Genomic DNA, 21,532 nt, shown 5'->3' with positions numbered 1-21,532 from the left:
AAGTATGTAAGAAATTGTCTTATCCAAAATGATCGTACCACTTTAGATTTTAATCACCAGTGTGTGTGTTACATTTGCTCCATATCCTCTCAAAAATATTATATTATCAATTTTTTTAAAATTTATTCAGTATAAGTAGTATTTCAGTGTGGTTTAATTTGCACACTTAGTAATTTTGATGGCTAACGATGTTAAGTATCTTATGTGTTTATTGGTCATTTGTATACCTTTGATTTGATGAAAAAAAATCTGTTGAAATCTTTTGTGCTTTTTTTAGTATTGGGTTATCTCATTAAGTAGGAAGAACTGTTTGTATATTCTGAATGCAAATCCTTTGTTAATTATTTATCTTGTAAATATTTTCTCCCATTCTATGGTTAAAATTTTTTTTATAAAAGAGGTTTTATTTTATTATCCACTTTTCCAGTTGTTTAAAGTACGAGAGTAAATCTGGTCAGCTTTCTTAGGGCAGGGACAGCATTCTTAGTGGGTGGCAAACACTAGCTAACAAAGCTCTCTTCTGGGTGACTTAGTATTTAGAATATAAACAAAAAGAGATACATAATGTCTAAACTGTTTTCTGAGAATAAATGAGTTCTTTGTTGTAATTTTTTTCAAATTTATGAATAGTAAAGATTCTGTTTTGTTCTTGTTGAAGTTTAAAAGTGACAGTAATGTGTTTTGGTTTTGGTGGCAGAACTTAGTCTTCTAGAAGGTATTAATTACGTCATCACCCTTTTGTGCACAATATTCTACAAAACCAACCTCAACATTCATAATCTAGTCAAGCGCTCATCTCTATTTGTATAAAACTTATTGTTTTATACATATCCTTTAGTCATTGAAGAGCTAAGAAAATTTTTCTAATAACATTTCATTCCAGTGATTTAAAAAAAAGCATGATGTTCAGTGCTTCCGTATTAACAATATTAATTTCATGTGTATGAAAGAATGATCTTTGAATTAAGGTTCTTTAGGCAGTTTTTCTTTTTGTTGTTTTGACAGATTTTAAAAACATGCTTTGGAAATTCTCTAACATACTTATGCACCTTTTCTTCCAAGGTTGAAGAATGAAAAGGCATTGCGGCTCAATCTTATTGGTAAGTGGATTTACTTATTTGACATTTTTGCTAGAGTATAGTGAAATTCTGCCCTATACCTATTTTTCTTTTGACTTTCCTAGTGAAATACTATTTTTATCTAAGTGAATTTTCTTTACCAGGCTTGATTAAAACAGTACAAAGTAAAATCAATTGTTAAACTCTTAAAACATCTATAATAATAAAAGCGTAATATGCTAATTAGACCAGAATCCTTCTGGACGACCTTCCAGACGAAGCCACAGTGGCGCGGGCTGAGCCCCTTGCACACATTTCGTGCATCAGGCCTCTAGTTGTTAATAATACCTAACTTTGTTTTTCAAAAATTGTTTGGTTTATAATCACCTACCTTTGTACCTGTCTACCTATTTGCTTTTGTCTGTCTGTTTAGCTATCTTTTTATGGCTGAAGTTTAATTCTGGCTCCTTAATCATTAGAATTATGGCCTAAGTATTTTGGAAACAGCATATGTAATGTTTCCAAATATCCAGTTTATATCTCAGTGTCATAATCTCTTTTTGGGGGTGAGAGGTGTCATACTTACTGTTAGTAAATTTTTACTGATAAGCCTGAAATTTCAAAATAGTGACTATTAGGCTTTATTACTAAAATTAAAGGTATTTGAACCCTTACCGAACACTTCATAAGGTAATGGAGTAGTATTTCTAAGTGGGTTATCAGTCTCTGGGGGAGGCCATTTCTTCATCTCTAATTTTGAGAAATCACTGGGCAAGTGACCCCGATGATCTGATTTACTCATAAGAATGAGGTCCATTAGCTCTTTGTATCTGGGAGATCTGTACACTTAATGTATTTACTAATTTTGAGGCCTTGAACAGGTTACTTAACCGATCTCATTTCTAAGTCGGAATAATAATAGTACTAATTATAGGATTGTGAAGCTCTTGACTTAGTGCTTGCTGCTTATAAAATGTTCTGCAGATACCATTTTCATTATTAATCTAATGTTTTCATTTTATTTGAGACAAGTTCTACCCTTTGCTTTTTAAATACTTAGAACTTCATGTTCTGTTAAAGTATTCTTGTTAAAAATTTTTTGCATCCTTATTGGATAAGAAATATATACAGAGAAGCATCCCTCTCGCTCCTGTTTCTTCCCCAAATTAAAATGTGACAATTTAATTTTTTACGACTGGTTTAATTAGCTTTGAGCCCACACAAGATTTTATATTTAGTGTGGAAATAAAATTTGATACTGTTATAAACACGTTGATTTTGAAAATTAAAATGAATATTTCTTTACTTAAATGATGACCATGGTGTTTATCTTGGTACTTTTTGTTATAGGTGAAAAACTGCAGTGGTTTCAAAATCATCTGGATCCCAAAAAAGGAGGGTATTCAAAGAAAGATGCTTGTGAATTAATTGAAAGGTAAACACTGGGCATGTTATGAGAAAAGGGTCAGAAAAAGGAATTTTTCACTCTGGTTCTTCAAGAGACAGTTGTGTTCTGGATTTATAGAAGAGCAAATGGGCTTTATAATCAAAGAGACTTTGGATTTATATCCTAGCCTCTTCACTTTAGCAGGCTGTAACTGTTCTGTACCTCACAGTGGTAGTTAATCCAATTTCTTGGGGTCAGTAAAGGCTTCTTGGAGATATATCATCTGAAGCAATAGCTGAAGGGCAGGAGTCAGAGGCTCTTCAATCTGAGGGCAGATTGAAGAGCCTCTAGCAGAGACGAATATCTGAAAGGCCTACAGGTGAGAGTGCCATATATAGAGATCTGGCAGACATCTGATATGACTGAAATAACAGGTTCAAGGAGGTAATTGTGACAGGTATGATAAGTGACAACCAACTCGTGAAAGACCTCAGATATCATTATAAGAGTTTGGACTTTATCAAAGGACATTCAGAACCATGGGAGGCTTTTACAGCAAGCTCTGGTGATGATCGATCATGTTTAAACTTTAGAAAGGTCACAGTAGTGAGAATGAGGACAATGGCCTGAGAGACCTGGCATTAGCCAGGAAACCGTTGAGAGGCTGATGAAAGAAATTCTCCAGGCAAGAGATGGTGGTAGTTTCTGCTTGCTTGGTAGCAGTGTGGTGAAGAGAAGGTTTCCAGAGTTATAAAAAAGGGAGAAGTCTCAATCTTTAGTGAAAACAGATGTGGCATAAAAGGGGGAAAGGAATGAAGGAGGACACTTTTATTCCTTATTTGGGCAGTCAGATGAATGGTCGTACTGTTTCTTGAGATAGGGAGCCAAAGAGATGGAGTAGGCTTGGTGGGGATGGGTGGGGTCAGGGAGGAGGACAAGTTCAGTTTGGATGTGTTAAGCCTCTACAGGACTTTCAAATAAAGATGTTCAGGACGTGGTTGAAAATGAGCATCTGAAGTTTAATAGATACTTTAATAGCAGGCGGTGATTTGGTTGCAAAAATATTGAGAATGGTTGAGTTATCCAGGGAAGGTCTGAGGTCTAAGGACTTGAACTCAGAGGAATATAAAGATTTAGACAGGCAAAGGCTGGGAATTATGTTTTCAATGAAATAGCATAAGCCAAAATACAGACTTTGTAACTCGGATCATTTTCTTATTTTTCAGGTATTTAAATCGATTCAGCAGTGAGCTGGAGCAGATTGAATTACATAACAGCATCAAAGACAGGCAGGGAAGGCGGCACTGTTCCCGGGAGACAGTCATCAAACAGACAATGGAGCGGGAGCGACAGCAGTATGAAGGCTATGGCCTCGGTGTGTTCACTGCCATGCTCCTTTTTCTTTCTAACATACATAGCAATATCAGATTTGTAGTGCACTTCAAAGGTCTATTATTGTATTTAGTTTGATTTTCTTCCTTTGATTTCCTTTCTTTTGTGAGTATATGGAATCATTTTTAATTCATTCTTTTTTTTTTCTGCACTCCCCAAAACTGTCCATTGTGACAGTGACATCATTTCTTTCTACTGTGAAAGTAGTTTTTCCTTGCCTCTGGCACATATCTGTTTGCTTTGTTATAGAGTTACTACCTGCCCATCTCCAACTACATCTAAGTTTCTTTAGAAGGTGGTACTGTGTCCTTGTCGTCTTTGTAATTCTTGTAGAACCAAGCAGTGGTTGTTGCAGTCATTCTTGAGAAATATAGAAATCCAGTATTCATTCTGGGCATGATAGCACTTCTTACCATTCCTAAGGACAAGTATGTCATTAGTTTACCAACACTGTCTGAAGAAAAGCACTTAAAAGGAGAAGGTACTTAAGGCTTACAGAGCCCACAGACCCATGGTCAGCAAACTGCTGCTCGCAAGCCACATGCGGCTCTTTGGCCCCTTGAGTGTGGCTCTTCCTAAGCCTTTGGAGTACCCTAATTAAGTTAATAACAATGTACCTACCTATATAGTTTAAGTTTAAAAAATTTGGCTCTCAAAAGAAATTTCAATCGTTGTACTGTTGATATTTGGCTCTGTTGACTAATGAGTTTGCCGACCACTGCCACAGACAGATTACAACCGAAAGCCTGCATATAGCCTGCAAATGGTATTGATTGGCTTATTAATTCTTAGTATAAAAAAAAACACCTGGTGATTTCTCATGAAAAATATAGATTTCTGACTTGCCTTAAAAAATCAGATGGTTTGGCAGCATAATCTGCTAGACGTACAGGACTCACCTTTTCATCTAAAGGAAGCCCTTGTGGCTTCTCTCTGGCATTTCTGAATTTCCAGCATCACTACTTGCTCTTTGAGGCCATTATTGAGTAAAATAAGGGAACACAAGCACTGGGATACCACAACAGTAGATCTGCTAACCAAGACGACTACTAAGTGGCTGACAGCAGGTTGGTTGAGACATTGAACAAAGGGATGGTTCACGTCCCATTTGGCACAGAGGGGGGCATTGTGAGGTGATTTCATCAAGCTGCTCAGAATGGCTGGCAATTAAAAACTTAGGAATTGTTTTATTTCTGGAATTTTCTATTTCATAACTTTAAATTGCAGTTAACCTCAGGTGACTGAAACTTTGGAAAGTGAAATTGCAGATAAGGGAGGATTACTGTAGATTTGTTTTCTTTTACAGATTCTATGCTAGAATTTTATTTAATAGCATTCTTAAATCATCTTAAGCTAAGCCTTTTATTTTTGTAAAACTTACTTTCATGTAGCATTATAACAGTGTTTTGGAGTTTTGTTTTGCTTTAGATGATCTTGTTGTCTGTCAATTATTATTTGTTGCATCTGTTATAATAAATGAGGAAACTATAAGATGTTGTAATTTAGAAAACATTACCTAATGGATATGAATTATGTTCTTTCCCAGAGATACCAGATATTCTAAATGCAGGTAATCTGAAAACTTTTAGGTGAGTTTGTGTCACTTTTATTGTTCCCCGAACAGCATGTCACATACATGAGACATAAAATTTCTTTTCAGTGTAGACATCAGAGCTGACAGAAAGTCAGGTTTTTTTTTTTAACCTTTTCTCTTTTATCAGACAAAGTAGAATTTTCCAAGTTGTGTTTATTTGAAACACCAGATATACACTGAAATGCTAATGACATGAGACTTTTATTTCCTTTTCAAAACATTTTAAAATGCTTTACTGTAGTACTTAAAAGAATCTTGCTATTCCTCACCAATTCTTATTTTTTTTAAAAAAAAAAAGAAATAAAAGCAACTGATTTAATGGCTCAGAGTCACATCCCAGACTGTTTGCAGGATCCTCTGTTGGAGAAGTTGGTTAATGGAAAGTGCTAACAGGGGAAGGCTGAGTCTCCTGAACCAGGTGGTCTGTGGTCTCTAACAGCACTCTGACCAGCCAGACCCCTGAGTAGGATTTCAGTTTTTTCCAACTTGGCTACTTTGTCTTGAAAAAATGATTCCTATTAACCTTTTTGATATTAGATCATGTTGATGGGTCTAAAATTTTATGTTAATTGAAATTAGATAAATTAAGCCCAGTCATATTCTTTGATACCTTTAAGCTCATTTTATAGTTTTATGCTTCTGAATTCATAGAAAAATACTTGGTATTTAGTACTTACAAAATATTGTCTCTAATAAAGTTCACCGATCATATTTAAGAAGTACTTTACTTTTTAGCTCATGTATATGTATTTATAATTTAGATACATAGAGTTTAAGATTCTTTTTATACCTTCATTACTATATTTGCCTGTAATATTAATTAATTAGATATATAAATGTGCTCTTTATTTCTAAAACAAGTATGTTCTGCCTCTCTGAAAGCCAGAAAAGAGAAGAATTTAGCATAGACTATTTTTAGTATTGCTGGAGTTCAGTTCTCAAAACAATCTTAACATTGCCCCTCAAGTAAATAAAATGTAGGATTGTCACAGTAAATGCTGAAATTAAAAAACTCAGTTTTCTATTATAACCATAAAAGTTGTTTGATGACTGAAACTTGTGACTTACCACTGTGTGTGAAAAAAACTTTTCTGACTATGTATTTTGGAGAGTTGCCAGGTATGTTACAGTTCCTACTTGTGAGATTCTTGATACCATAGAGCCCTATTGACCTAAGTGTTCTGGTTAGGGAGAGTAAAAGAAGGGAACAGAGCCTCCTTGTAATTTTTATGTAACATTTTCCTGTATTGCTTTGGGAGTTTTGAATATATGGGATTCTCTCTAATGCATTTATATTGTTTCTCTCTAGTGCATTTGAATCTGCTGTAAATTTACAAATTTTGTTCTGCTCCTTTCAGAGTTTTGAATATTGACTTTTTCTTGCTTCCCACCTCACAGCCTGCCAACCATCTATACTCTTTCTTTTGCGTAGGGAATGGGATTTTGATCTGAAGAAATTGCCAAACATTAAAATGAGAAAAATGTGCGCTAACGATGCAGTTCCCAAGAAGCACAAGAAGAAAACTACTACACCTGTGGACAAAGATTTAGGGGAGCTACAGCTACATGAGGAATCAAGTGACTCAGATGAGGAAATGACTGCAGTGGCCTAATTGTTCTTTACTGGAGTTGAAAATAGGTAATTTGAGAACCTCAAGTTACATTTGAATTGATTATGTTAAAGAATTGTCTAGATACAAGAATTTGCTATTTAGCTCATTCTCATTCTCATCAAATGAGAATACCATTTGCAGCTTAAAAAAGTTTTGATTTTTATTTAAAAATGAATGTTGCTTTTTATTTACATTAAATTGCTAAAATAGTGACATAAAATAAAATAGTGACCTTTAAGATCGATTTTATCTTATTATCTGGGGCAGGAAGGAGCATTATGAATAAGGACAAAAAATGTTTTAATTCTTTTCCTCATGTTTACTTAGGGTCACCTAATCTCACATTTGGGGGCAATGACAGCAACCTGTTTTCTAAAAGGGTCCTGTGGGTACTTCTTCAGCAGTGATGATAACAAAATTACCTTTCACTAATGTTCCTCTTAAACATTAAATCTAAATATAATATGGAATGCCTATACACTGATGGATTATACATTATTTTTATTTATTATCTTTGAGCCAGAGCTAAATGTTAAGAAAAAAAATGCAGTGACTATTCTTAGGTTGATCTCTCTTGCATAATCTGCTATCTTTTGATAAAGGGAATGGATGATTTCAGGTTATCTCTTTTTGTTTGTATATTTTCTACTTTCTCATTGTGAAAAGTGATAAGTTTTATTTGTGGAAACAGACCTAAAGATTAGAGAACCAATTTTTTCAATTGTGTTATTTTTTTCTTCTAAGAGGTAGGTTAAATGACAACTAGTATAACTCAGTATTTCAAATGTCATGAATGTTATGGAGGTAGTAGAAGGTTGTTCTTTGCAGAACTTGCATGCAAGTATCTTTTAGTCTATTTCTGAAGGATGAAATGCAAGTATATTGGAGTCTTTTCAAGAAAAAGGAATAAAACATTAATGCCATATGAGGTTAACTAGGTATGAACTAAATTATATTAACAGTTTATTAAAAATGTTATGGATTTTTTACTGTTGAAAATTAAAAATAAAATTTATTTTCATAATTTCACTTCTAATTATTTCATTTGCAGTGATGTAACTGCTGCTGACTTGCCTTTGCTTTAGTGATATGTGTGAAAGTATGGGTTATGGTTACATAAGAAGGTCTCTATCTCTTTAATAATTAGAAAATTTCCTTGTTTGGAGGATTTATATTTAGTCTCAAACAGCTATGAAAACTGAGTCATAAATTATAGTAAAGAGAATAGTAAGTGTGCTATGTGGTCTGATGTTTAAAAAGCCATGCTGTCAGGTGAGTAACTTGTGAAAGTGACATATTATTCTTCCCCTCAAGCATTTGTTCCTAGTTTTCCCTATGATATCAAAGCAAAAAAAAAAAATGTAACAAGACACAGTGCTTGGAACTAGAACATATAAATGTTGAATGATTGACTTTATCATCTAGAACCACACTTGCCATGTCACTTCTTGCTGGACCAAAGTAGCCTAAGACATACTTTGTCTTTGGAGTAATGCTTTTAAGTGATATACTTAATCTTTATCTATGGAACATATTCTTTCTGCAGTAATAACTTGTGCTCCCTTATCTAGACTCCTTTTAGATCAGTAGTCTGTCTTTGTATGATGGCTTCTGTAGTCCATGGCCATGGAACAGAGACAGAGTAACTCACTTTGTTAGCATTTCTGTATAAACTAGGGCCTATCAAAGTGTTTTTTTTTTTTGTTTGTTTGTTTTTGTAAGAGCCAGATAGTAAATATTATAGGTGTTACAGGCCAGGTGTGCTTTCTGTTGTATAATTGTGTGTGTGTGTGTGTGTGTGTGTGTGTGTGTGTGTGTGTGTGTGTGTTTTGCCACCCTTTAAAAATGTAAAAACCATTCTTAGTTCAATGCCATTCACAAACAGGCTGCAGGGTGGATTTGGCCTGCTTGCCATAGTTTGCCAACTGCTGCTCTAAATCAGTGAGCTGAACTTTCATGGACATAGGCCAGTGATACACTTCTAAGCTCAGAGCAACTAACTCTGACATCCGTGGTCTCTTTTCCTAATATCCTAGTCACTTCCTTGCCTTACCAATTTAAGTGTTTTTCTAGTTTTCTAGCCTCAAATACAAGGTTTTTCTACTCATATCCCTTGTACTTCAGGGGCAGAGGTTGGATAGGTGTCCTCTTTGCTCTACTGCCACGTTCAGGTAATTTCTCCCTTAGTTCCTTGCAGTTCTGTTATTCCCCTCCCTCCCCCCCTTTCCTTATTGTCTTACCTCCCAGAAGGACCTTCTGTTCATTCCTTGAAGATTTTAGCTCTTGGCTCAGTTTTCTTCTCTATTTCAATAATTTTAGTGATCCCAGTAGCCTTGTGAATAAACAGATCTCACACTGTGTTCTTAAAGTTTCTCAGTCTTTTTCTCTCTCCCATCAGAAGGCTTTAGGTGGTCACACCCACCCAGATCCTTAGCACCTGAAGTTTCTATAAACTTGACTTTGAGCATTTCATTCTCCATTCTCTGTCTCCCATCCCTCTCCATTGCTGAAGTTCCTAGTGGCTTCCTTGCGTGTGCTCTCAATTCCTGCCTGACTGCACAGTGTTCCTCTTTCAACACCCAAACCAAGTAAGGCTCACTTAACTGTCCCCTTCTACCTGCTCCCAAGCAGCTCAGCCTTGCTGGAGACTATCAGACAGACCATTTTCCCATTTTTGTTTCCAAATCTCAAGTGGATTCTCAACACAGTTTAGCAATTCTACTGGGTTTCCCGTAAGAAGCTCATTTTTCAACTCTGAGATAATTTCTTTGTACTGCTCTTTCATGCTTCCTAGTTTGACTTTAATACTACCTTCCCCAGTGTTCAGCTGTTAACTTTTTATACATAATTGAGAAAACAGAAACTTATTTTCTTTCGGTTTAATGGGTGTAGTGGTTTTTCTCCTTTCAAAGCCAGTCCTCCCACTTCTGTTCTGGATCCCCACGCCCTATTGCCTTCTCAGGAACCTTGATTCTCCCCAAGTTTTTCACCTCATTTCTCAAGCAGGAAAAAAAAAAAGGATATAAATCATCATTGATTCTTCTCTTCCTTCCCTGCCCTCCCCAGTCTAATGTAATTATTGGGTATTTCTGGTTTATTTCCAAAAAGAATGTTAAATCAGCCCATGTCAGGCGATCTCCACTGGTCACCCTCCCCTGAGCCACCATGCCTTTGGCTGTACTGTGTGCAGTGGCTACCTGGCGCTTTCATGTCACCATTCTTGCTCCACTTAACCCATTCTCCAGAGCTGTGCATTTTAAGAATGTACACTAAGATATGCTGCTCATTTGTTCAATGTTGTCGCAGTTTCATTCCATCACATTTTTAATGGTGTGTTTGTTTCTTTGATGTATGATTTTGTTTCTAACCACTTTTTAAAAAGACTTTACTTTTATAGAGCAGTTTCAGGTTTACATCAAAATGGAGAGAAAGGTAAAAGAGATCTTCCGTATAGCTCCTGCCCTCACACACGTGTAGCCTCCCCCATTATCGACATCCCCCACCAGAATGGTACACCTGTAATAATTGACAAGCCTACAGTGACATTCATCACATTTTGAATGAAATTCAGGTTCGGAGCGCAGCCAAAGAGGCCTGTAATGATTCCTGACTGCCTCTCCCACCTCAGCTTGTTTCCACTAGCCCTTCAGACACACTGGCCTTCTGTCCATTCCTAAAATACCCAAGCTGTTTCCTACAGTGGGACAGCTCTGTGCTGGCATCCTGATGACCATGAGTGTGGCCACTTAGGCCAGGTTTGATCACAGCCAACCTGAGCTTTAGAAGAATGCCCTGTGATCTTCCTGGAACACGATATGAGATGCTTGTGAGAAACTGTCATTGGCCACTTCACCTTTGCCTCCCTATCTTACAGGGATGATCTGTGCCCAGTTTGTCATTGCCCCCTGGGTTGTGATGAAGTAGCAGTGTTTCAACCTGTCATCTCTTCAGGGTGTAGCTGCAGGCCATAGAAGTGAATCAGCATCTCAGTAACAATGGGCCCCAGCCCATACATTCCATCATCCTGTCATCTGGCCCTTTTCTTTTTGTGCCTTTCCTTGGGGCAAGACTCAGACAGCTGACTCCATAGCTCGGGTTTCTTTTGCTATCTAAGTAATGAACTGTCTGACACTAACAAGGGCTTGTGGTTTCTTTACTGGCTGAACCTTGCTTGACATTTCCTAGTCAGGACTGGGGCACTTGCTGTTTTCTCTGCCTGTATTGTCAGCTTTAAAGCAGGGTTTGAAAGTCTGTATAATTATTTCTGTTGTTTTCCCCCGTTAGTGCATGTTTATCGGACTCTACAATGTCATGGGTTAGTCAGTCTATGTTGGCCTTAAAATAATTTTAAATATGTTCACACTCAGATTAAAAACCCAGACCATTGAAAAATCTGAATAACTCCCTCATTTGAATGTTGCAGATACAAATCAGCAGAAATTCTGGTAAGTTAAAAAAAAAAACTATGGAAACCACAAAAAAGGTACGAGTCACTTGTTTAATATACAAAGTCTTTCACAGATAATTATATTCTTTTCCTTAATTTGTCTTAATACACATTATTCACAAAACAGTAAAGTGTTAATGCAAGAGAATTAGGTAAAACCAAAAAAGTACAAATGCTCAACCTCAAAAATTGCACACAGTCAAAATAATTGTTTCTTGTTTGTTTTAATGCAAAATCCAATCTCAAAGTGGGCTTTCATCAGATATGAGGAAACAGCCCAAAATAACAGGATGTCCTTTCAACTGTATTGATATGTAAAATAGCACCTTTGGGCTGATTTAAGGAAAGAAAAAAGGTTTTCATCTTAAAGTGTGAGTCCTACACCATTATTACATAACAACTACAATAATGATGATAATGAGTTTTAATAGCTCCACTTTGTTCCAAAATGTTCATTGGCAAGGCAAGGCTAGGTAAACTGTATCAGGCAGATGGGACAGTCTTCCCCATCTCACCCTAGTGACAATGATGATAATGTCACTGCACTGATGAGCTAATTTCCCAACCAAAGACTCCCTGTTTGAGGAGGACCCAAAGACCTTTTGCACAAGATAAATGTAACTATGGGGCCATCTCTCTGGGACTAGAATCACAAGTACCAGCAGCTCAGAGTGAAGATTTAATCCTGGGGCATTCAGTATGTATATACCTGTCTTCTTTCAATTCTCCATTGCCCACTCAGGTTGATGGGATCGTTTCTGTTTCTGTTTTTCTTTTCTATTTTGGTTTGTGTTTGTACTTAAGCTTCATGGCCCTTTGCAGTTCACTTTTAAAAAGATACTTGAATCTTAATTCTTTATAATTTAATCTTTGGTCCTATATAATAAAAGTGGCAGTTCTTTAAAAAAAATTAACAGCATAAAGCTATGTGATTTGATGTATGGGATGGATAATACCACAGATTCATGACTATAAGAATCCAAAGTTCTGAACAGAACTGTCAGCTCATTCTTCAGTGTCAGTCCGTTGTTTCGATTCCATTTTATTTCTTCCATGAACGGGGAAACGTGCTTTGGAAAAATCGTCATTTTGGAGAGCAGCGCTTCTCTTTGAAAGGTACGTCCAGTCCACATAGGCCCTGTTACAAAGCCAAATCCTTCGAAAGGGCAAAGGCACCATTGCCACACAGAACATAAGAAAATAATCCACATTAGGTTTCAAGTGCACATAGTTATTTAGACTGAACCATAAACAGCCATTGCAGAAAAAGTTTTAAAAAGATTTAAATTCAGGAGTTCAGGGTTCAAAACGGTCAGAAGAATAGCAGAATAAAATACTGACTTTTAACCTGCTAGGGAGCTCTATTATTTTCTCATTTCAAAAAAAGTCAAAGCCTGTACAAGTTCATGTTGAGAATTTAGGTATGGTTTTAAGATAATACCTTATCATCTTTTGTCATTCATACAGTAATGCTCACCTTTACTTTTCATCCCAGAAATGTGTTCTTAGTGTTGAGGGAAGCCCTTAATACACGAGGCCTTATTTTAGCCAGTCACCTGCCACTGTGAAATGAGCTATGCACTGATCTATTTTGCCTAGGTCTGCACAGTATATAAACAGTATTTGTGGTGCTAACAATCCTTTTCTTTCCAGAGCAAACAAAAGAGAAATCATTTCTTTGTTTGCTGGTGGCTAGATTTTTCCACCCAGGAATATTTGTAAACAGCATGTTGCCATCTCTAAACCATAGGAAACATGGATTAGTAAAAAGCTTAGGAAAATTAACAGTTCATTTGAATCAAGGTTAATCCCTTGGGTGGAGGGGGGGCATGGAGTTTAGTTTGTTTAGGTCCTTATTTTTTATTACTAGTACACCGTTTATGTCCTTATTTGTACAGAAATTTTGGTTCAGGTTAATTACCTCAACTTTGTTTTCTCATTGCCTTTATTCCACATCCCTGTAATACGTTTTAAGAAAGATGGGTTTCAAACCTTTTGTTTCCTGCCTGAACGAGAATATTTTTCTCATGTATGTACATGAGTACACACACACAGGGTAGACATTGTTTCCCTTTATTTCTAGGAATCGGGACTGTTGGACTCAGTGTCAGCCACTACTAATAGTCATCTTTCTCATTAAAAGGTTATTTCTTTCCGCTTTTTCCTATGATAATCAGTGAAGAACAAGCACACGGATAATTACAAAGTGCGTCAATGTGATACCCGGATTTGTGCAATGCGATACCCATGCTTTGGTTCTTATGGCCATCACGGTTGCCTTTTCACAATAATAAATATGACACCTAACAAAAATAAATCACCTCTTTAAAATCTAAGACATCTTTTTTGACAGGCCACTATATCTATAATCATTAGTCTAGCTCACTGCAACATCATTCACACCAGTTTTACATGAATATGCAAAGAACACAATAATCAACTGAACTGTCAAACCTAAACAACTCAATTTATTACTTATCACAGAATCTGTTGAATGTTTTTGCTTCCCAGCTGAGCAAGGGAAATACTGTCAGCTTTTAAAAATAGAGTTGAAATGCTTAACTATTCATCTGTCAAGTTGACACATTGTATGGATTTTTTTTTTTTTTAAAAAAAGCCTTACACATTTGACTTAATAACAAAATATTTAATTGTTATTTTCCCCTTCAGAAGTGCTTCATCATAGCAAACAAGTTCCTTTCAGAACCTTGCCCCAGGCAAATGGCTGTATCTTTCTATACTTTCGTTTTTTTCATCCTTTAGTGACTTTGTCTAACTTTTCAACCAGCCTATTTAATTTGATTAATTTAGTGCTTTGTAAAATTATAACATTTGTGAGACTTTGAGTGAAAGAGTGAATTAAGCTGCTGTTTTGAAGTATTCAACTGTTGAATGAATCAGAGGCTCTGTCTCCAAGTTTAGGGCTGTGCTAAGCCAATATAGTTAATTCAAATTGAGATATGCTGTAAGGATAAAGTACAAACTGAATTTCAAAGACTTGGTTCATAAAAAGAGATGTAAACTACCTCAATAATTTTTTATTGAGATTAGGGAGAGAAACATTGATTTGTTGTTCAATTATTTATGCATTCATTGGTTGATTCTTGTATGTGCCCTGACCAGGGATCAAACTTGTGGGACCATGCTCTAACCAGCTGAACTACCCAGCCAGAGTCAATAATTTTTAATATTGATAATATGTTGAAATAACTTGAATACATAGGGTCAAATAAAAGACATTCTCAAAAATTAATTCCACTTATTTTCTTTTAAAAGCTTCTAATGAGACTGCTAGAAAAATTTAAATTTACATAGGTAGCCTGCACTTGTAGCTCACATTACACTTCTGCTACACTACACTGTTTTAGAGGGTCCAGATAAAATATGGAACCTGAGACTTGATTTCAACTTATGTGGATATTTAACAGCCAAAAAATCCCCCCCCCCCAATCTTTGAAAATCTTTTGTTCACCATTTAAATAGAATTCCAAGTTAATATCTTCAAATACATACTGTGTCTTTTAAAATCATGCATCTGTCAAAACAACTGGACTGCACTAACCATCAAATTCTGTTCTCCGTCAAAGTGTGAATATCAAAGATGCATCCTCCCAGTGTGCTTCTGATGTGCGTGAGGGGCAATGCGGACAATTCAAGCTTAAAACCAACTAGGCTTGCTATTTCCAGACGAGATAGTTAACATCACGAGGCCTTAGAAGAAATACACATTGCAATTCAAGTCTGTGTTCTTAAACTCTCCCCTGCTACTGTGAAGACTCGTGTGCCCATTTGGTCTGATGATGAACATTGCCTGAAAGTATTCCTTGCTCCGGCGACTTTTAATCCTTTCAGAGACGACTCTTCAGCAAACTTGTCACGTTTCCATATCACTTCAGACTCTGTTTTATGGGGTCTTACCATTTGGTGTCTTCTCCTCCTTTCCTTTCTAAGCCAAATAAGGGAAACGAGTCAGTGAGAGAAAGGGGAGAAGATACAGAAAGTGAGTAATTCAGGATCATCTCTGTCATTTGTTGTGGCCGAGGGTTAGAAAGATCTTCTTTGAAGGAACTCCCACCTGTTGTATCAGTCACACTGGCATCACTTCCGGAGGGCTGTCTTCTGCGGGGGGCAGGGAGGGCAGGGAATTTGGACCCGTTTGTGACACAGGCACCACGACCGCATCCTTGGTGTCCATGTTGACGTTACACGAGAAGCTCTTCTCCTGCTTTTTGGCAGTGTCCGGGCAGTTCTGCACAAAGATTACACGGTTGTAGGCCTTCAACCTGCGCCACAACTGGACGTAGGCTTTACACTGTACATACATGAAGACGAGACCTCCTGTGAAGCCGATGGCCACCACAACCAGTTTTGTCCAGAATGGCCATTCTAGAACACCTTGAAGCAAAAAGAGAGAGAATGTTACCAATGTACTTGGTAATCTTTCTCCATGACCCCTTCAAAAGACCATGCCTGCCTGCTGTGGCTCAGTGGTTGTGCGTGGACCCATAAACTAGGAGGTCGTGGTTGGATTCCCCATCTGGGTACGTGCCCAGGTTGCTGGCTCCATCCCCAGTAAGGGGCATGCAGGAGGCAGCTGATCAATGATTCTCTCATCATTGATGTTTCCACCTCTCCCTCTCCCTTCCTCTCTCGGAAATCAATAAAAACATTTTAAAATAATTGTGGGTAAAGAATTGATTGCTATATAAATGTTAAATTTTGTGGATAAGAATTATAACCTGAATTGCTTAATTGCTTCCAAATATTCTAAAGATGTTAAAATTGTATGTGAAGAAATTCTCTTTCCTACCTCCGTAATGATCTCATTTTTCCACCTATTATCAAGTGATCAGATACTACATTAGACTTTTGATATGTACTTTGACATTTATTCCTTATAGCGAAATCTTTAAGGAGGACAGTGAACATAGTGAAAGAATCAGAATTTAAAATCCTTTTTAACAAGGTAAAGTAATAGATGTATGAGATTGTACCTACAAGTCTGCCTCCCCACCTTTATTCCCTTAAAAGAGAGAGGGGAGGGGTGGGGGAGGAGAAAGAAGATACCACATCTCACCAGAGAAGGAGAATTCCTAAGTGCAGACATACATAAAATTTAGGATTGTAGTCACTTTAGTCAAAATTCAATAAAATTTTTATTTTGTTACTGAGAACCATCACTTTCCTCTCCCCCAACCCCAATATAGCCAAAATAGTGTCATCTAAACATGTTTTCAATGTAAAAATCATTAATATGTTTATTATACAGCAAAAGATAAAGGCTGCATCCCTTAAAAATGGAGATAATACTAGTCTTTACCTCATGGGGTTTTAGTGTGGATTAAATGAATTAATAGTTCTTGACACATAGAAACTGCTATAAGAATGTAAATTCGTTTTTGTTGCTGAGTGATTTAAATGCTACCCTTCTTTGGCTGGCTTAATGGGTTGTAGATAAAGAGCAAAACTTTCACTGTGCCTATAATAACACATTTTTACTGCATTGAGCGTCACTCTTGCATTGAGCGTCACTCTTTGGATGTCCCACCTGGACTCCAGGCAATGAAAACCAGGAATCCTGGGAAGGAGGAAGTCCTGCTGGCTGCCAGCCAAGCCCCTAGCATTTGTCAGCACTACACCTCCTCACCTGTGCCCCTGGGCATGCCTTGTAATTCTAATTCCCTTCACGGAAAACAGCTCAGAAATCTCACTAAAGGTTAGCTGAAGGTCCTGAAATACTTAAGTGGCAACTCTGTGTATTGTGTTTGATAGGAAACACGCTAAAGCTAAACCTTCAGGCCACAATGATAATGGCTTGAAAAGTGGGATGTACCCACTGGCCCCTCTCAGACTCATATCTTTATAAGTCCCATTGGGTAAACCACAAGATCCCAGGTTGGTGTTTATGATATAGCTGCAGATGAGGCAAATTACTGATTTCCTCATCTTTAAAACTGACCTCTAAGGTCTCTTCAACTTTTAAGTTCCAATTCTCCTATCTTACGTAGCAGGTCACGTGACTGGAGGCACATGGGGTGTGTTGGAAAAGCCTTCCTGAGTCCCCAACAGCAGAAGAGAACCTGTCTCACTGCACAGCCGCAGAACCAATGCAATAGTTATAAAAAGCACCCCATTGTTAAGTTGGGGTCTTTCAGCTGCGTGCTGAGGTTATATACAGTTACAAAATGTGTTTGTATAATGCTGTGTATGGCTGATAAGACTGGGAGGGGGTTTTCTTCACTTTTATCCTGGTTGCTTCTCTCCAGCTGGTATATTATTTTAAAAAAGAAAGAAGTAAAAAAAAAAGGAAGGAACAAAGGAGAAGTTTTACATATTTATAACCTTTTCCTTGTTTCAAGGGTAATACTCAGAGAGAGTAAACGGGCATGATATATGTGCCTTATTGTATAAACACAAAGTTTCTATCTGAGGCAAGGCCAGGTTCATGGTGTCTTTGAAAAATGAATCATAAAAAGAACCTTTGGAGGTTAGGGTTAGTTTTACAAATGAGGACACTGAGCTTCTGAGTGACTAATGGTTTTGTTCACCATAACTAGCCAGAGACCAAGGTGAAACTAGAACCCTGGCCTCTGACAACCAGCCCAAGTCAGTGCTTATCACATTTAGATTGTTAACAACAGCAGCACATGTAATTAATTTAGAAAGGAATCATTTAAACACAAATGCTGAAAAAATATTTTATGGATTGCAGGGAAGTGATCTTGAACACATACGCTAAACAGATGCTAAGAGCCACAGTTCTTATCTGCTGGACTAGCCGCAGCCAGCAAAGATTTTGGAGCCTCTACTAATACCAAGCGCTCTCTGAATAATGAATCATGGCCCCTGCCCTGGGGATACGTAGAGGCTCACCAGTGAGTTATGCATGGGGAAAAAATCAATTGGTTATGCTCATCTTCTATGGTGCATACATTTAAAAAATTCTGGCAACAATAAAATCTGTACTTCCAGTCTTTTTTTTTTTATATATATTTTATTGATTTTTTTACAGAGAGGAAGGGAGAGAGATAGAGAGTTAGAAACATCGATGAGAGAGAAACATCGATCAGCTGCCTCCTGCACATCTCCCACTGGGGATGTGCCCGCAACCAAGTTACATGCCCTTGACTGGAATCGAACCTGGGACCCTTGAGTCCGCAGGCCGATGCTCTATCCACTGAGCCAAACCGGTTTCGGCGTCTTTTTAAAACTGGTTTGTTTTTTTTGTTTTTTTCCTTGGTGTGTGTTTTGTTTTCAACACATAAGTAGTATACTGGAGGATTCTTCTAGAATATGTGAAGAAAAGGTACAAAGAGCAACTGTTCTCTCAGAGTTGGCAACATGGGTAATTCAGGATATTAAAGTTTCAAGCACCATGTATTTTTATTTTATTTTTTACCCTTCACAGGTGACAGAGAGAAAGAGAGTGAGGTGAGAGAGCTCTCTGGGGCATCATGCATATTTAATCTGAAAGAACAACCAGTTTAGAACAAGAAGGTTTTGCCCAGCTGGTGTGGCTCAGTGGTTGAGTGTTGAGCTATGAGCCAGGAAGTTCATTCCCCGGTTAGGGGGTATGCAAGAGACAGCCGATCAATGATTCTCTCTCATCATTGGTGTTTCTATCTCTCTCTCCCTCCCCCTTCATCTCTCAAATCAATAAAAATATATTGAACAACAACAACAACAAGAACAAGGGTTTCCCCCCCCCCTTCAGGATTGTTATTACAGTTCAAAAGATTTTGCTGATTTATAACCTCAATTCTGGGCAATTTATCCCTCTTCAAATATTTTTGAAGGTTTCTAAGATGGATGGAAAACATGTTGACTTTGAAATGATGCAGTTTTTTCCTTTTTTAAAAAAGGAGGTGTCCTTAATTTCCCCCTCACATGTGGCTGAAAGAGGACAGAAAGAGCCCTGTAGGCTCGTGTACCTGGACCAAATCGGGGTGACCCCTGGTAGAGGGCAAGGCCACAATGGGCAAGTTCATGACTCCCAAACACCAAACTCCAAGTTAGACATCTACAGATATGAAGTCTCTGGCTATCCTGTCTGCCCTAGATTGCTAGGAAAACCCTGGAGTCTCGAGGTCGTATGTTGGGTATAGGAAGGTGGGGATGGTGGTGGAATGCCTCTGTTTTCCCATACTATGCAAGGCAATGTTTCTGGAGCATTTTCTGTGACTTGGCTTAGGCCAGTACCTGTACATATAGGGAACATGGACTTTTTTTTTTTTTTAAAGGCCCTACCTTCTAGGAAATTATTTAATAAGGACCTAATAGACATGCTTAAATCCAGCACCTCAGGAACAATGCATAATGTAGTTTTAAACAATGTAGTTTGACATGAATTGTATAGACATGAGTTAAGATTGAGCCAAAAAACAAACAAAACCTCGCCCTACCTGTGTTTCTAACCACAGCACTTTCTCTTTCAGAAGAGAGCAGCGGGATCTGTCACTCCGTCACCACCCCTCCTCGGCCCCTCACCCACTTAAACTACATAAACCACATCCCAGGGCATCTGGCAAGGCCTCACAGTCCCTTTTACTGGCCCAGGTCCCCTTCTGCTTCTAGGCCGCCAGGAGAGCACATGTTGGTGCGCACTGCTGCCACCATGAGGGCAAGTGTGAGAATGCAACATCTTTCCTTTCTGCTTTTATGAAACCGAAGAGATATAGAAGTAACAAAGCTTTCCCTCTTAAAACTATTTTCCTCACTTCCTCTCATCTTTTTCTTTCTTTCATGTTCCTTCTTTTTTGACTGAGATGAATAAACATTTCATAACCGTGCAAAGATACAGTTACCATCTGAACAATTTCTCCTTTCAAATTCACCAGGGGTTTAATTTTGTGTTTCTCCTTTTCCCGTGAGGAAGAGGGGGTTAGGGGACTATTCCTCACTATTTTACCGGCTATGATTGAGGCTATATGGTAACACTTAGAGCCCGGTGAGAAACAGGTGGTACCTTCAGAAGTGAAGACAATCAATTTTAAACCACCGATGCACATTAAATGACTTTTAAACACTCTTCTTTGCAGACTTGACAGTCAAACCTAGTATGTTTAAAATTTCAAACCACAATGCTAATCCTATCACATTACACAGTATTAAGTAACAAGCTACAACATTCTCTACCAGAGTATCATCTTATTCATGTTCTAAAAGGCCTTCCTTTTTTACTACTATCTGCCTTTGCAAAGAAGGAAGAACCTGATGCTTATTCAGCTCCTGTGAAGTCTGGAGTGGTGGATGGCATACAAGTACTTCTCCCCACCAAGGTCTACATGGACTTCATTATCTTGCCTCTCCGCTTAGGACCCCATACGTCTAATGCTTTAGAGCCAGAGCACAATTGGAGAAGACTCAGTTTCCAGTACTGGTTTTTGCTAGTGCATCATACATGAAGATCTAAACCGGGGAAATGGCTTTCCTACCCAGCTCTGGGTATTGTCATAGAATCCAAGAGAGAGAGAAGAAAAGGCAGGTGCTCTTACCATTGTCATTGCCTTGCCTGATCTCCTCTGCTGTCCGATCTATTAATACATACAAGGACCACACCACACAGGTGATGGCGATGACGTGGAATGTGACAGAGCAGAATATTTTCCTCCTTTCACTCGTGGTCATCTGTAGTTTCTCCCACTGCAATCAGAAACAAATGCATGAGACTGCGTTTCTAACTAGGACATTTTGGCCCCCATTTACACCCCACACAGAGGTCAGGATTGGAGGGAAAACATGAAATGTTTGCCTTGCCAGAGGACACTCATGTTCACATTAGTCTTCATGTTTAGAAAGATTTGAAATCATAACCTGTGGCATTATAGGTAACTCGGATGAAAATGAAAATGAAAACGATATATTCCTAGTGTCCACATGAACTAAATCAAGTCATTTCTGTTTTGTTAGCCTATAGTTTCCTTGCCCCGTAGCATGAATGGGATACTTGTAATATTTTTAGAAAACATTTCCTCCCAGGGTTCTGCATCTCACTTCTTTGCGGCGCTAGGTTACAAGTACTAGTAGCAATAAATGATTTCT

General features: G+C 37.8%; 2 protein-coding genes across 6 annotated transcripts in view; one reads left to right on the top strand and one right to left on the bottom strand.

Moving 5' to 3' along the window:
• Positions 1 to 21,532, top strand: part of TMA16 (translation machinery associated 16 homolog) — a 44,830-nt gene that overhangs the window by 10,170 nt on the left and 13,128 nt on the right. Inside the window, exons 3-9 of one of the 5 annotated variants that reach the window (XR_004968187.1) lie at positions 1,063 to 1,100; positions 2,409 to 2,493; positions 3,672 to 3,820; positions 5,384 to 5,426; positions 6,864 to 7,070; positions 11,468 to 12,607; positions 15,079 to 16,138. Coding sequence is in view for 4 of the 5 variants with exons in the window: in XM_036312899.1 (XP_036168792.1) it covers positions 1,063 to 1,100; positions 2,409 to 2,493; positions 3,672 to 3,820; positions 5,384 to 5,426; positions 6,864 to 7,044 (496 nt within the window). In the remaining variant the exon portion in view is untranslated. Of the gene's footprint in view, positions 1 to 1,062; positions 1,101 to 2,408; positions 2,494 to 3,671; positions 3,821 to 5,383; positions 5,427 to 6,829; positions 7,283 to 11,467; positions 13,794 to 15,078; positions 16,139 to 21,532 lie in introns of those variants that run through there. The other 4 variants (XM_036312899.1, XM_036312900.1, XM_036312898.1 and 1 more) reach the window with 4 other exon arrangements.
• The window catches only part of LOC118658034 (E3 ubiquitin-protein ligase MARCHF1-like), a 76,957-nt gene continuing 69,364 nt past the window's right edge, over positions 13,940 to 21,532 (bottom strand). Inside the window, exons 3-4 of the mRNA XM_036312897.1 lie at positions 20,986 to 21,133; positions 13,940 to 15,886 (exon numbers count right to left, since the gene is read on the bottom strand). Coding sequence (XP_036168790.1) covers positions 15,579 to 15,886; positions 20,986 to 21,133 — 456 coding nt within the window. The 3' untranslated portion in view covers positions 13,940 to 15,578. The remainder of the gene's footprint in view (positions 15,887 to 20,985; positions 21,134 to 21,532) is intronic.

Source organism: Myotis myotis, unplaced genomic scaffold (genome assembly GCF_014108235.1).
Source record: "Myotis myotis isolate mMyoMyo1 unplaced genomic scaffold, mMyoMyo1.p scaffold_m19_p_6, whole genome shotgun sequence".
NCBI classification, from domain to species: domain Eukaryota; kingdom Metazoa; phylum Chordata; class Mammalia; order Chiroptera; family Vespertilionidae; genus Myotis; species Myotis myotis.
Note: the sequence above shows the minus strand (reverse complement) of the source record. Positions and strands in the feature narration are given on the sequence as shown.